The sequence below is a fragment of the Myxocyprinus asiaticus genome, chromosome 23 (assembly GCF_019703515.2).
Source record: "Myxocyprinus asiaticus isolate MX2 ecotype Aquarium Trade chromosome 23, UBuf_Myxa_2, whole genome shotgun sequence".
In the NCBI taxonomy this organism is placed as follows: domain Eukaryota; kingdom Metazoa; phylum Chordata; class Actinopteri; order Cypriniformes; family Catostomidae; genus Myxocyprinus; species Myxocyprinus asiaticus.
The window spans coordinates 13,148,030-13,163,425 of NC_059366.1; the positions used below are offsets into that span (position 1 = coordinate 13,148,030).

The 15,396-nt window shown below is 37.6% G+C and overlaps 1 protein-coding gene across 1 annotated transcript in view; it reads left to right on the forward strand.

Annotated features, from left to right (window-relative positions):
• Positions 1–5,570: 5,570 nt before the first annotated feature.
• The window catches only part of LOC127413650 (uncharacterized), a 47,875-nt gene continuing 38,049 nt past the window's right edge, over positions 5,571–15,396 (forward strand). Inside the window, exon 1 of the mRNA XM_051650943.1 lies at positions 5,571–5,970. Coding sequence (XP_051506903.1) covers positions 5,892–5,970 — 79 coding nt within the window. The 5' untranslated portion in view covers positions 5,571–5,891. The remainder of the gene's footprint in view (positions 5,971–15,396) is intronic.

Genomic DNA, 15,396 nt, shown 5'->3' on the forward strand with positions numbered 1-15,396 from the left:
TTGCTGGCTATGAGGCACACAGCAAGTCTGCCCACCACACACCGCCAGTTCATGTAACACAGTTCAGCCTTGTGGCGTTTTGTATAGGGACCCCTAGTGTCACTACATCGACACCAACGTCGAGTGAGTGACAGATAGGGAACGTCATGGTTACTGGTGTAACCTCCGTTCCCTGATGGAGGGAACGAGACGTTGGTCCCTCCTGCCACAACGCTGAACTACCCGCTGAAATGGCCGGACCTTATATCGGCTCCTCAGCGTAAAACCTGAATGAGTGGTTGCATACCAGCTCCTTTTATACCTGTATGTTCAGGGGAGTGGCATGCAAATACCACTCGCCAATTTTCATTGGCCTTTTATCAAAGACCAGAGGTGTCTCGGGCTCCCAAGAGTGACCCCTAGTGCCACTACATCGACACCAACGTCTCGTTCCCTCCATCAGGGAACGGAGGTTACACCAGTAACCATGACGTTTTAAAAACATCATTTGTCACAAAAAAGCAAAAAGGTTGTTAAAATTCTTAAAAAAGTTAAAAGAAATGTTAGTAAACCAGTTGAAGTAATTTGCCAATTCAGGAGAGTCAGCGAGCACAGAAAATCTGTGACAGTCCAGGCATGCTTCAGAGGTAAACTAAATGATGGCACCAATCTTAACTTCCAAGACTTTCGGAAATGCATATTTCTTATTCCCTTATAAAACAGATGTAAAACAGGTAATTAGTCACAATGGAGACAGAAATAAAAAAATAAAATGATTAAAAATTAGATTTTTAATGGTGGATCTATGATGTCATAATTGGGTCTTTACAGTATAATGTTATAATTAGGCCACAATGATGTGATAATTATATCTATGATGTCATAATGGTGGAATGGTGTTTCAATTATGTCATAATACAGTTTTTATGACATCATAATGGGGCCTCTATGATGTCTTAATGGGGTCTTTATGATGTCATAATTGGGCATCAATGATGTCATAATTTGGTCTTTATGATGTCATGCGGTCTTTATGATGTCATAATGGGGCTTCTGTGATGTCATAATAGGGTCTTTATGAAGTCATAATTGGGCCTTAATGATGTCTTAATGGGGTTTTTATGATGTCAGGGGATCTTTATGATGTCATCATGGGGTCTTTGTGATGTCATAATAAAGTCTTTATGATGTCATAATGGTGTCTTTATAATATCACAATGATACCATAATATACAGTATCTATGATGTCATAATGGTGGAATGGTGTTTCAATGATGTCATAATACAGTTTTTATTAAATCAAAACGGGGCCTCTATGGTGTTATAATGGGTTTTTTAAGTTGTCATAATGGGTCATCTATGATGTCATAATGGTAGACCTATCATGTCATAATTGGATCTTTATGATGTCATGGGATCTTTATGATATCATAATTAGGCTTCTATGATGTCATAATGGGCCTTTATGCAGTCACAAATGGGCCTCAATTATGTCATAATTGGGTCTTTATGATGTCAGGGAAACTTTATGATGTCATAACTGGGTCTCAATGATATCATAATGAAGTCTTTATGATATCATAATGGGGCCCCTAAGATATCATAACGGTGGATCTTTGATGTCATTTGGTGCCTCTATAATGTCATAATGAAGTCTTTATGAAGTCATATTGGGGTATTTATAATGTCACAGTGATGCCATAATGATATCTATGATGTCATAATGGTGAAATCGTGCTTCTATGATGTCATCATACAGTTTTTATTACATGATAATGGGGCCTCTAAGGAGTCATAATGGGGTCTTTATGGTGTTATTGTGGGGTCTTTATGACACCAAATTTATTCTTCATCACACACAGTGATTGCATTGTTTCAGATTACTTTCAAATAGACTTGATAGAAAATTACATTACCATAAATAATTTGAAATCCAATTCTTGCCAAAGCTGATCTTGTACAAACTCTAATAATAGGATATTATTTTATGGTATGTGTTCTTCAGCTGATCATTTGGAATCGTGATTCATGGTTTCTAAAGACATTTCTGTGCTGCTGTTCTTCTGCATTAGTGCCATCCTTAAATAACATTTAAAACAAGTAAGATTTTAAAATTTGATTCTGTTTGATTGATGTTTTATATTTGCCAGGGTCAGGGAATGAAGTAATTACATTTCTAGTTATGTTTCTAATTTCCCTCTCCACAACAAGTGAAGATAATTACAGTTACCAAAAAAACAAAAAAACAAAAAAAAAAATGTCTGTAGTGCTACGCGCTACTACAGATTCTTATTTTTTCTTAATTCAAGCTTGTTAATTGACCCTTTGCTAAGCTCCACTCCCCTTAGTTATGGTTGCTTGCTCTGACAAGCTCTGCAGAGCTCCCCATTGGAATGAATGGGAGATTGCTGTGGAAGGCACGTTTTTTGGCAAAATATTCTCATAACTGGAATGGATAATATTTTTATGTGGGCTGGTATGAAAAGCGACATTGTAATGCATATTTACCTGATGTTTTTTGTAAAAGAAATTGTTAAATTACACAGTAATTTGATTAAAAACTGTGGAGACTGTGAATCAGTATCAAGGCAAACGATTATTACAGTCACTTGAAAAGAGAAAAACTTGTTGGGCAAGCTACATAAAAAATTTTAGCAAGCTAAGCTACAAACTACTCAATAGAAAAATTAGTTAAGCTATGCTAAAAGCTACACTTCAGAGAAAGTAGCAAGTTACACTACAAGCTACATGCCAAAAGTAGCTTGCTCCATTTAAGCTACTTCATAATTTTTTCAACCGCAGATGCACAGAGCATACTGTCATAGACAAAGCACCTAAAATTCATATGATGTTTATCAAAGCCTCAATACAGTATATTACAGTATGGTGCAATACGTACCGGTTATGTGCACGTAAAAACAAAACAAACATGTCAATTTATATTTAGACATGCTACTTATACAAACCCATGTGTTCAACATTTATAGTCACTATTTTTACATTTTATTTTTCATATTTATACTACTACCTTTACAAACCCATACCCATTTAAACATAATTTCATTTGCACATTCCTGTATAAAAATTCTGCCTACATACAGTATACTATTCATCTATATATTCATCTATACAATACAGAAATACAGCTGCTAGACACAGAATTACAGGATATATCATCAGAGGCCAAATTTCAGGTTTAGTTTTCACTGATTGTAGATCCACTGGAACCAGCGTTATCTTTATTTTCCGTATTTTACAATATTCCATGAGCGTTTTGACAAGTGAGAGCGTGCACAAATGATTCAGTAGCGCAAGCGCAAGCTTTCTGAGTCAATCAGATTGAATCGCGAACCAATTCAGACTGCTTTCCTATCACGTGTGACCAATTCATTTTAAAGAACTCAGATGAGCGATTCATTTGTGATCGGACATCTTTAGTTTTGATTCAAAACTGGCATTAGTAAACACCGGGTACAAGGCATGATGTAGCTGTGTAGCTTTTCTCAACGCTACAGCACTACCATGTCAAAAATATAGCTTTGCTACTGAAAAGCTACTTGATATAAAAACTAGCGAAGCTACCGTCTCGCTACTCAGAAATGTAGTTAAGCTAATAGCTTCGCTATTTGTAATGGATGGTCGAGATTACAATCATATAACATATTTCAAATCAGCAGTTAAATCTGACAACAACGGTATCTTTAGCTCAGATCAAGAAAACCCCCCCACTATTTTTCAGGCTTGTCTGGCTAATGCGGATGCGCATTCTCAAGATGATGTCTGTGTCTAAAAGGTGATTGGCTCTTTTATCTGTAAGGTGGGATCTTCTTTTCAACACACACTATATTGGGTGTTCAAATTTCTCCTATTCATTTTAATACAAGTGCTCTGTCTCTGGCTATATAGTCTCTGGTGAGCCCTACATCCCTTCACACCGCTCTCTTTAAACTGACCAAGTATTCCAACTACTAAAGGTTATATTCCCTCAAACTCCTAAACAACCAATCCAGGCAAGGCTTCGCCAAGGCAATTTTTGGTGAATATTTCTGTTTATGTATTTATTTTTAGTCATTTGTTTTGGACAAAATGTTTACTATACGGAAAAAATAATGGCACATGACGACAAGCACTGATATTAGTTTCGTCAGTTTGTGGCTTTTTTTTGTGGAAACTTTGTGTGGGTTTGGGATAAAAAAAAAAGTCACATTTAGTTTGATGGTTGATTGTGCAACAAAGACTTCATGTAATCTAGTGGCAATGTAATCATGTCCAACAGGCATTACAAATCTAGCTAAACTTAATGGCTTTTCATGTTCTTCATTTGCTTGACAATGAGACGGCAATTGGAGACCGCAGCATTGTCCAGGCCTGTTTCAGGTAATTACTCATTCATACCTTCTTAGTTCCTTCTTAGTTAGCCCAGGGCAATGTCTAACCACTACGGTGTCTGTCACCCCACTGATATCCTCACCTGTTCTTTACCAAAACAACACAGGGTACATGAATGGCTTCAGATGTCAAATGTGTAAAAAAACAACCCTTATCTGTCTTCAGAGGTATATTTAGGCCTTAATAAACATTTTACATAAAAAACAAAAAACCTAACCTTGATAAATGTGGCACGTTACAGTGTTGTTTTTCCCAGAACAATGGGATGTTTCATTTAATAAAGCTGCATTGCATTTCTAACCTACTTTCCCACCCACATCTGAAGTAAGGGACAGTTGAGAAAGCCTGCCATTGTGGCCATGAAAGCTGTAGTGTATGGGTGACTCTGAATTCCATATTTTTTTCTATGGACTGAAATATTTGTACACTTTAATATTGATTAATAAAATATGCAATTTTGGTCTATGTAAGCTTTTAGGTTAATGCATAACTGAGTAGAATATTGTGGTTTAAATGAACATGATTAATCTATAAGCTGAAAACAAATTAATCACAATTTACAATAGGCTGTGAGAGCAATATGTTTTGTAGTAGTATACTGTAAATCAGTTTAATTTACTTCCAACTTTGTTTCAACTACTGTGAATATGCCTGAATTTCTTTGTGTATTTTTCAGAGGACATTGTCAGCTTCACAATTCTTTATTATTTTCTGATATCACAAATACTAACTAGAAAGAAAGTTAAGCCAAACTTTGAATGTTGGCTTGACAAAGACTTTTCTGAAAGTTTAAGTAAGCTTTAAAAAACCTTGATGTTTGAAGGTTATTTACTGTAGGTGTTATTCAGACAGACAGATAGACAGATGATAGATAGATAGATAGATAGATAGATAGACAGACAGATTTTGACATTTTGTCAATGTAAGTCTACGGAACTTTTTGGGATTGCCCCTATTATTCACATTTTTACTTTGTCAAGCCAACATAATATGGTGAATTCCTCCAGCAATGTCTTCTGAGAAGGATTTAAAGATAGCATATTCACTGGCATTTGATTGCAAAACATTTTCCAACTTCTTCCACTATCTCTCCCTTTCTCCAACACACACACAAAGGTTTTCTCTAGAGTCTTTCTCCTCCCTATATCCAGCGATCCGTCACCCCTCCTCCAGCTGCAAATGGTACTGCTGGAGGCAGCCTGCTCATTCTACTCAGTGAGAGGATAGACAGCACACGACTCACTCACATACTCAGTCCGGCAAGCACCCTGAAGCACAACCAGGCTCCTTCTCTCCTTCTCTCACATACACTTGTGTGGAAGGCAGTATGAAGTTATTCTGCCAATATGTCTAAAACAGGATTTAACCCAAGCAGCACACCTTTATGGGACATTTCAACAATCTAAACACTCAATTAAGAAGGAAGATCATTCAACACTACGGTATGAGGCATGCTTGAATAAGCTATAGAGGAGTTCTGTTCCTGCTGTCACTCAAAGCTGCTGAAGTTGTGGACGTGCAAAATGAGTCTTAAGAAGAGGAAGTCAAGCACGGTGTTCAACTGGCACAAGTCTTTTGCCATCCTTGCACCATGGAGAAAAGGTAAGCTGGTATGACTCAATACATGCTTTGCTGCTTTGGATACATAGAGTTACAGTCTATGACTCAGTCGGCTCTACGCAACACCTGGATTTGCAGGACAGGTAGTAATTTGTCTGGCTGAGGTGTTGAAGGGTTTTTAGAAACCTGTAATTTGAACTTTGCGGTGTTATCTGCTTGGATGAGCACAGTCGGCGTTATCTTCAAAAAATGCATTTAACTATCATCAAATGAGTCCCATAGGTAGATTGATGTCATTACAGTAAATTTAGCTGGCAAAGCTGTGCTAAAATTTAAAACCCACAAGCTTTACCCACAAACTTTATAACATATACTGTATGTTGTTGTTAATAACTACAGTTTTTAGTGTTGCTTTGGTGTTAATTAGAAAAGCATGTGGCAAAGAGGTATATTTACTTTTACTAAGTAAGAAATTAAAATTAAAATTGCCATTGAGAGGCAATGTATAAGCCATTTGTTTTGTTTTATTGTAAATCACAGCAGCATTTAAACTTTAATTGGAGGCATCACCACAAGTACAGTAGTTTGTTCAGTTTTGGGTAACATCTGGCTGTTGACGGTTCATCATCGTATAGCAAGAAATGGAAGAATGAAAAATATCAAGCAATATGTAATTTCAAATATCAGTTTTTTAGCCTAGAATTGAATCTAAAGTTGTTTTACAGATGTTTGACTTAATATTCACTATAGTCTCAGTTGGTTACTTATGCTTTTTCATAAGATGTTTAAAGTTTTTTTTTTTTGCCTTATTTCACAAAAGAGCCTTTACTAGGGGAGATTCCATTCATTGTAAGTGTTGTGAAAGCACATAATTCCTCTTTAGAATTGAAATCTGACTTTTGTCTTGGATGAAAGAGAAGGATGAAAGGAAAGGTTGTACTACATTCACTTAAAAATAAAGGTTCTTCGTTGGCTCTTTGAAGCACCTTAAGTAAAAAAAGAACCATCTTCTCAACAAGAACTATTTTTTTTTCATGAGTTAGTATATAGTTCTTTGAAGATTTGTAATGTTTTTGATGATACTTTATAATTTTTCCAATCAGAATATTGGTTCACGGGTCTTGAAAACACCAGCACAGATGGATTTCTAAAGAACTGGAGAAGAAATGGTGTTCTGTGGAACTTTAAAATAGGTTCTCCTTTGCTATCAAGCAGTAAAACCCATTCTGGCTCTAATTGAAACCTTGTAAATCACATAGCAATGCAAAAGATCTTTTAAGTTGTTTATCTTCTTTATTACCTGGATTAGATCAATAATCAGGTGTGATACTTTGTGATCGACAATTTAGATGCAAGTGTTATAGTATTACAATTATGTAAGAAAGTGGGAGAAGAGTGTTACACAGGTGTGATCTGAACTGTTTCAGCCTCAAGCAAAACCAACATAAGAAACGGAGTGATATTAGATGTGAATGCCTTAGTGGTGACAGCTTCATGACTAAGGCTCCTCTCCTCTACTTGAGTTATGTTATATGTGACTCATAACTGAAACCAGGCACAGCCGCACTGTGCTGAATTTTTCATGTGTAAGATCAACCAATATAAAGTCACTGACATACATGATTCAGGTAATACAGAATTTAAGCTTTCCTGAAGAGACAAGAAGAGAGATCATTATAATACCATGACATTCAGATTAACAAGTTCTCACAGAAAATTTAATTAATTCACTCAGATGTTTAAATCAGTGGTTCTCAACTGGTTTTACTTCAGGACACAGATGTTACATCGCATATCAGTTGGTGATCAAAATATTTAGCATACAAACGAAACAAAACAGTCCTTAAAATCAAACATTTATGTATTAATTTGCCAATTTTTGTATTTAAACATCTCTTGAATTCAGATTGCCAATTATTCACAGAAAAACAAATTGTGGTAAGCACAAACCATGTTTATACTACAGCAAGTTTACGTTGTATAGTTTTTCCATGGTTTTGGAGGATAAAGGAATGTCATGCAACCTGTCCATGTTGGAATCTATCTACAGTAATTTGACTAGCTTCTACCGACTGATAGATGAATTTGTACCAGAATATCATGGACTTTGATTGGACGCATAGCCTTTGATGTCAACAACACAAGACATGGGAAGCATTTTCTCCTCCCTTTAAAAGCCTATTTTAACTATGCAAGATTTTATGGCCAGCATTGTTTTTCCTGCTGTCTTCAACTTTATCAGAACAGACCTGCAACCCAGCAAGTTGAGAATCACTGGTTTAAGTGATTGTGACACAGTCCCGGCTGTATAACAGGAGAGCTCGGCTACGGGAGTTTGCATAGGGAGATAAAGTACTTGTATTATTGCCCACATTGAGCTCAAAATTACTCGTGAATTGGCAAGGGCCCTTTGAGGTCACACGGCAAGTTGGGGAAGCTGACTATGAGGTAATGTGTACGGATAGGGGCGGGGCACGTCAGATTTACCATCTCAACCTACTAAAACCATGGAGAGAGGTGGTACCCGTCTCCTTGGTGACTGTAGTTTTGGAGAGGGAGGAGCTCGGACTTGAGGTGAATCTAAAAGCCAATCACTTCACCCTGGTTCCTTGTGGAGACCATCTCTCACCATCACGGTGTACGGAGTGCCATGTTGCAAAATATTTTCTCTGACGTGTTCTCGCATCTCCCTGGCCGCACTAATCTCATAAAACACCACATCAAGACAACCACAGAGGTAGTGGTACATAGTCGTCCATATCGCTTACCCGAACACAAGAAACAGGTAGTATGGGAAGAATTAAAGGCCATGCTCGATATGGGGGTAATAGAGGTATCCCACAGTGACTGGTCCAGCACGGTGGTTTTGGTACTGAAGAGCAACGGTTTGGTCCGGTTCTGTGTGGATTATAAAAACGTTAACGCGGTGTCTAAATTTTATGCTTATCCAATGCCTCGTATTGACGAACTGCTCAATCAGTTGGGCACGGCTCATTTTTATTCGACACTGGATTTAAAAATGGGATATTGGCAGATCCCCTTAATGTTGATCCCCCGTGAAAAAACGGCCTTCTCCACACCGTTTGGCTTACACCAATTTGTGACCCTTCCGTTTGGTTTGTTTGGGGCATCGGCTCTTATGGACAAGGTCCTCAGACCACACACTGCATATTCCGCTGCCTATTTGGATGATTTCGTTATTTATAGTAATGACTGACAGCGGCACATGCAGAATCTGGGGGTCGTTCTGACGAGCAGGGCTCACAGCAGACCCAAAGAAGTGCGCAATTGGGTGGGTGGAGGTACGGTATATGGGGGTTCACATTGGGTCATGGTCAGGTATGGCCCCAAATTGATAAAACCGCAGTGACCTTCCAGAGACCCAAGACCAAAAAGGAGGTGAGACAGTTCCTGGGGCTGGCTGGCTATTATCGAAGGTTTGTGCTGAATTATTTGGATGTCACCAGCACACTGACTGATCTCAATAAAAAGGGAGCTCCAGACCCGGTCCAAAGAATGGAGCCATGCCAACAAGCATTCATGCAGGTAAAAGCTGCACTTTGTGGGACTCCGCTTCTGCATTCCCCTGACTTCTCTTTCCCTTTTTTTTTTTGCAGACGGACGCATCAGTCAGGGTGCTGTACTGTCCCAAGTGGTGGGGGGGAGGAGCGCCCGTTGCTGTACATTAGTCGGAAGATCTCTATGAGAGAGACAAAGTACAGCACCATAGAGAAGGAGTGCTTGTCCATCAAGTGGGCGGTCCTCACTCTCTGCTACTATTTTTGGGAGGAGCATTCACCCTCTGTTCGGAACATGCCCCGCTCCAATGGCTCCTTCGCATGTAGAATCACCCGTTGGTATTTGGCACTCCAGCCGTTTAAGTTCGAGGTGGTCTACAGGCCAGGGGTGCAGATGGCTGTTGCAGACTTCCTCTCCAGAAAGGGGGGGGGGAGTAGGCAGAACAGACGGTTCCCCTGGCCTGAGTCGGGCAGTGGGGGTATGTAGAGGCGAGGGCATGGTCAGGCGTTCGTCTGGGGGAGTGAGTAAGCAGTAAGGGTTTTCACCTGAGATGGTAATTGCTGTTTCTATATTCGCAGTGAAAGACAGGGGAAATAAAGAGGTGCCCAGTCAGTAGAGTGAGAGAGAGAAGCAGATGCTGCAAAGCTGTGTGTGTGCATGTGACTGGGATAGACACCTGAAGCTAATTGTGTGTTGGCAATTGCCGTATATGTTTTGCCCTGTGAAGCTTCACCTTTACACCTGATGCGAACGTATTTATGTTGATGAGAATAAAGAGTGTTGGAATCGCTGTCTCCCTCTTCCTCATTCATTGAACCTTGTTACAAGTGAGAATCAGCCTTTTGATGGTGGGGTAAGTTTGCCTGAAGGCCTGACTGATGTTGCTGCTCCTGCACATTCTTGCCTTATCCTAATGGTGTTAGATAATGAAAGACTGGTCCTTTCAGTTCGCATTGATAATGTGCTTCTGGAAAGACTCCTTAGGGTCAAATCCATTGCCTTGGATGATGACGAGGGAGTGGAGGGAGGCTGTTCTGGCATTGTGATGAGAGGGACAGAGAGGTGTGAGGCACTAAAGATCTGCTGGCTTTTGGAAGATTAGGAAGAAGGAGAAAAAGAGGTGTATGGCTGTATTTCATACCTTATCAAACCTGACATCTGGCCTTAGTCACCTCCTTAAACAATTCAACCAGAAAGACCAGAACATCTGAATGGGAAGCATCATTTTGGCAGCCACAGGCTCAATACATTTTACTTATCACTTTGTAAGTCCTAAAGTTGATTTCAATATTAACAATATTTTTGCATTGGGGGTTTTCAGGCTCAGAACTCACTGTGAAGTCCTCCGTTCTTAGCTCAGATCTAAAAAGAATTTGAAAGGTTCAAGCAACAGTAAATTATTTGCCAACCTTTAAACACCGGTCACGCCACTGGGGCATGTAGAGGAGAATTTAAATATGAGTATACACAAGACTACAGGTTACACCTTAACTAATGTAACATTAAAATATGTTATCACTAACTTCATGCCTCATTCTACAAGTAGAATTTACACGTGATCAGTAAAAGAAGCTGTTTTAACCAAGTTTATGTTTAAATGATGATTTAAAGTAATATGCAGTATATGCAGTAGATAATATATAATTTGTAATGTTTACATTCTGCATTCATGACGCTAATGCGCTAACATGCTATGCAGCAACAATATACTCTATGCCATACTATATGCACCAGTAAACCATCTGTTTTTGTTTTTTATGATTATTTCGATACTACTCCAAAGATGGGTGGATAACAGGGTGTCAAACGAACAGGTAAATGAGCAGAAAACAGACAAAAGAATGATAATTAGAGACTGTAATGTGAATGTGTGTATGGCTTTCGGCTGCAGACGGCATGAAGCAGCATATCAAACAACAGTGTGAATAGGCACTTAACAGTATTTTAGTAGATTTGGTTCCTTTTGCAAACTAATGAAAAAAAAAATAACATGACATGTTATTGAAAAATGTCTCTAAGTGAACTATAGTGCAGATAAGTAAGTTTGCACCAGCTCGCTAATAACTCTAGACGCCGGTGTGTTCTTGTTGACTGACTTAAGAACATTAGCGATAGTAGCTGTCAGCCTCAAAGTCGGTGGAGCACCAGGTCACAACTACCGATGACTTGGACCAATGGCAGTAAGGTGTTTAGCAGCCGGTACAAAGTTTTTCAGAGAGTTTGTGCTGGCGAGCTGTATTCGAACCACCGAAATTAACTTAAAAGCACCTTCTTTTTGGCCAGACTTTGTTCAAAATTACATCACACTCCGATTCCGCTTGAAGTATATCGCCTTAACTTGTTGCTATTCATTTCCTAGTGGTTGCTAATGCATTGCCAGTTGGTTGCTTACTGGTCCAATTCAAATGAGACCATTCCCAAGTCTCTATCATATTCTGGCCCCAAGATACAGTATGTCTCTGTTGCCTCCTTCAATGTAAATTTAAATCCGTTTTTTCAACTGTTTTATTGTCAGCCAAATGAAAATTTTAAGACTGATCGCTTACAAAAGTAAAAGTACGCCTCTCAACAACAATAATAGTGATGCTTACCTAAGCAAGCACCACTATAAATTTCTTGTTAGGTTAAACTATATTTCATCAAATATTTACTTTATTGTGACTGAAAGATATAATAAAGGGTACTCATTTACAGAATTATTCAATTAACAATACATCTGTGATAGTGCTTATGTGATATTCTTTAAGGTCAGGTTTTCAGTGTATATCAGACCCTCTTGGTCATATAGTCTGGCCACCCAAGTGTTAACAGGGTTCTGACATTCTCCTGGCTTTAAAAATAGAAGACCTGCCCTGGCCTGCCTCTGACCTCTCCACCTATGATCACAATGGCAGTGTCTGCAGACAGCACAGTCTTTAAGCACCTATACTTATCTCATAGCATCCCCTAACAATATTCTCAAGTTGCTTAAGTTAATTTTAAAACCTATTGTGCTTCTGCACAACATAAAGCCAATACAATTTGGGTCTGTTCTGAAAAGGTTTTGGATTATGTTTCTTCAATGATCCAACACCCCTGCATACTGAGAACTAGAGCTTTTTATTTTTCTGCCCATCAGAACTCCCTGCCCCTTCAGACCCAGTCTCCTTTCTTCAGACACAGGCTCCTCCTACATATAGAATTAGATGTAATTATGATTCCTTCATTGAAATCCCCATGAATTTAAAATTGAAGTCTGTTACTCTGACTGAGGCCATCTACGTGCAAGTGTACTCCTAAAAGTTGACAAATTCAAATTTTAGCAGATATATGCAGTTTTTATGGAAAATTGGCAGTTTTATTTTAAGGACAAGCCATTCAATATATCCAGTTCCAACTTCCTGTTTCATTGGGATATATGTCAACACAGGAAAAAAGCTTATTCAGAAAGTTCATCAAAACATTTAATGTGGTCTTTAAACTCATCAAAAGATCATTTATAAACTCTAAAACGTAAGGGGCAGGTCGTTAAACTGCTTTTGAAAATGTAGATTATAGGACTTTGTTTTGTTGATTGCTGTAACTTATGTCATGCCAACAGACACCTTTTTGGCATTGATATAATACAGCTGATCCAAGTCTTGAGGGAAGAGGTGACAATGGCATACAATTCATGTCAATTCAATTGAGAGTATAACGGTGTCATTTTGGGTCAGTAAAGCAGAACCTACAATTACCGCAGTGTTCAATTGTGGTAAACATGAGTGAGTGAGAACAGATGAAGTAAACATGTTCTCATCTAAGCAAGTGAATTCTTCACATTTCATCCCCTGGAATGTTTCTATCGAATTGATTCTCACATTCTTGAATCTCAATATGAACAGCAGCAACATTTGATTCTTGTAGTAAACTCACTCTCTTTCAGAACAGAAATTTTACAAAATATGTTTTGGGTCACAGAAATTCTTCAAATAAAACATATATAAGACCTCACTTAAAACCATCACTTGGAAATATCAATGTTTCTACCAACCAAATGCACATAGAGCTGTAAAAAGACACTAGAGTAGAAGATTCCAGAATTCCTAAATTTGAACTGAGTATTTTATCAGCTCAAAAATGTGAGGCACTTGCCAGTTGTACAAAGAGAAAAACATTCTCTGCTCCCCTGGAAGAAAACCACTAGAGCAGGTGGAACGTGACTAATAATGCTGCTTTAAAAGAGGAAAACAAGCACAAAGCCATATTTCAAGTGTTATATGAAACTCACAGTAATGTGTACATTTACTAGACCCAGACTTTAATATTAAATAATTAATATTGAATATTATTTTATTAATTTAATATTAAAAACATTAATAAATACATTTATTACACATTATTTACGCATTTCAATTTCATAACAAAATTCCCTTGTATCGAATTGGGTAATATTTAACTAAATTAAATGAATAAAATATTAAATATTTAGTTATTTTATTTGATAAATGATTATATAATTCAATTTGATGGAATTTTGTTTTGAAATTAAAATGTATAAATATTGTAATATTTATTTTTTGAGTGTAAATTTTAATATGAGTATGAAAATACAAACAAAAAATGTTAATATTTATTGTCTGAAAATTATGTATATATATTTTTACTATTGTGGTTTAATTTTTCCACAACTGAATAGTTTGACAATCTTTAGCATAATTTCGTATCAATCTGTAATTTTGTCAAATTATGCAAAAAGTATGAAAATATTATTTAATTGTGTGGATTTAGGAAACATAAAATGCTAGCTATATTATATTTTATTTAAAAAAATAATAATTTCCATCTACATCATTTCCACCACAGAATGCTATCAAATATAATACATCATTTGATGTGTTGGAAATGAAACTGTGGTGGAAATGCTCTCAAAATTTCAGAAAATTAACAGAATTGTTAATGGAAAAGTTAAATAAACTAGTAAGAGTATGAGAAGTGTGTTTTAGGGCGTTTATTTTCTAAAGTATACTCAATACCAAAAGTGCCCATGGTTGTAGAAACACCCAGATACGGTGTTGAAACAGTCTTTTACTCCTGAAATAATTCCTCAGCAGATATTTGCAGCCTGCAGGGCGATAAGGACTAGAAATATGTAGGCCTTGATTCTTGCCAACACTGCCACTAACCTCCTTTTACCTGTTTTTATTTTGAATGTATTATACTTTGGAGCACGAATGCCCTTTAGCATTACTTACATTCCTGGCTGCCAGGGCTAGTCGAGGGCTTTTTGATCTCTCTGTACAAGCAGCCACATCTAAGGGATGTTAATTGAAAACCTAGGGGAGATTTAGATGCTGACTACTTGCTCCTACTGAGTGGCATCAAAAATACTCCACCATCAGCAGTTCTGTATTCTCAGCTGGAGAGCACTGCTGTATGAAAAGCTGACCCAATAGGCCGGTCTAATTGACCTTTGAAAGAAAATTAGGTAAACTATGATTCTGGGCCTCAGATTGAACACTCCAATAACTGTATGTAATACTGGTGAACCTTAATTATTATTAAAATAATTATCTACAGGTTTTGATTGATCCTTAAGTATTGGCACATATTTTCCTCAAGCAAAGTTATTGTGTGTATTTCAATGAAATTTAAATGTAATTGCACACAAAAGGAAGAACAGTCTGACACTCTCCTAAACCAGGCATTGCCAGAGACAAGTAATTTGTCTGTCCATGCTAAAAGTAAAATGCTGCACTGCAATACTGCAACTCAGTGTTTGATGTTAAATATACAGTTATGGAGTAGTGGAGAAGGATTTTGGACCAATGACACTTCACTGTGGGCAGGGCTTCCCACAACAGATATAGAAAGCAACCAACTGACAAAATGACAGAGCTGGTTAGGACACAGTGTGAGAATTATTGATTTAAAATTACATTTTCACTCAGATTAGATACAAAGTGCATTAAAACAAGATCACAAAGAATC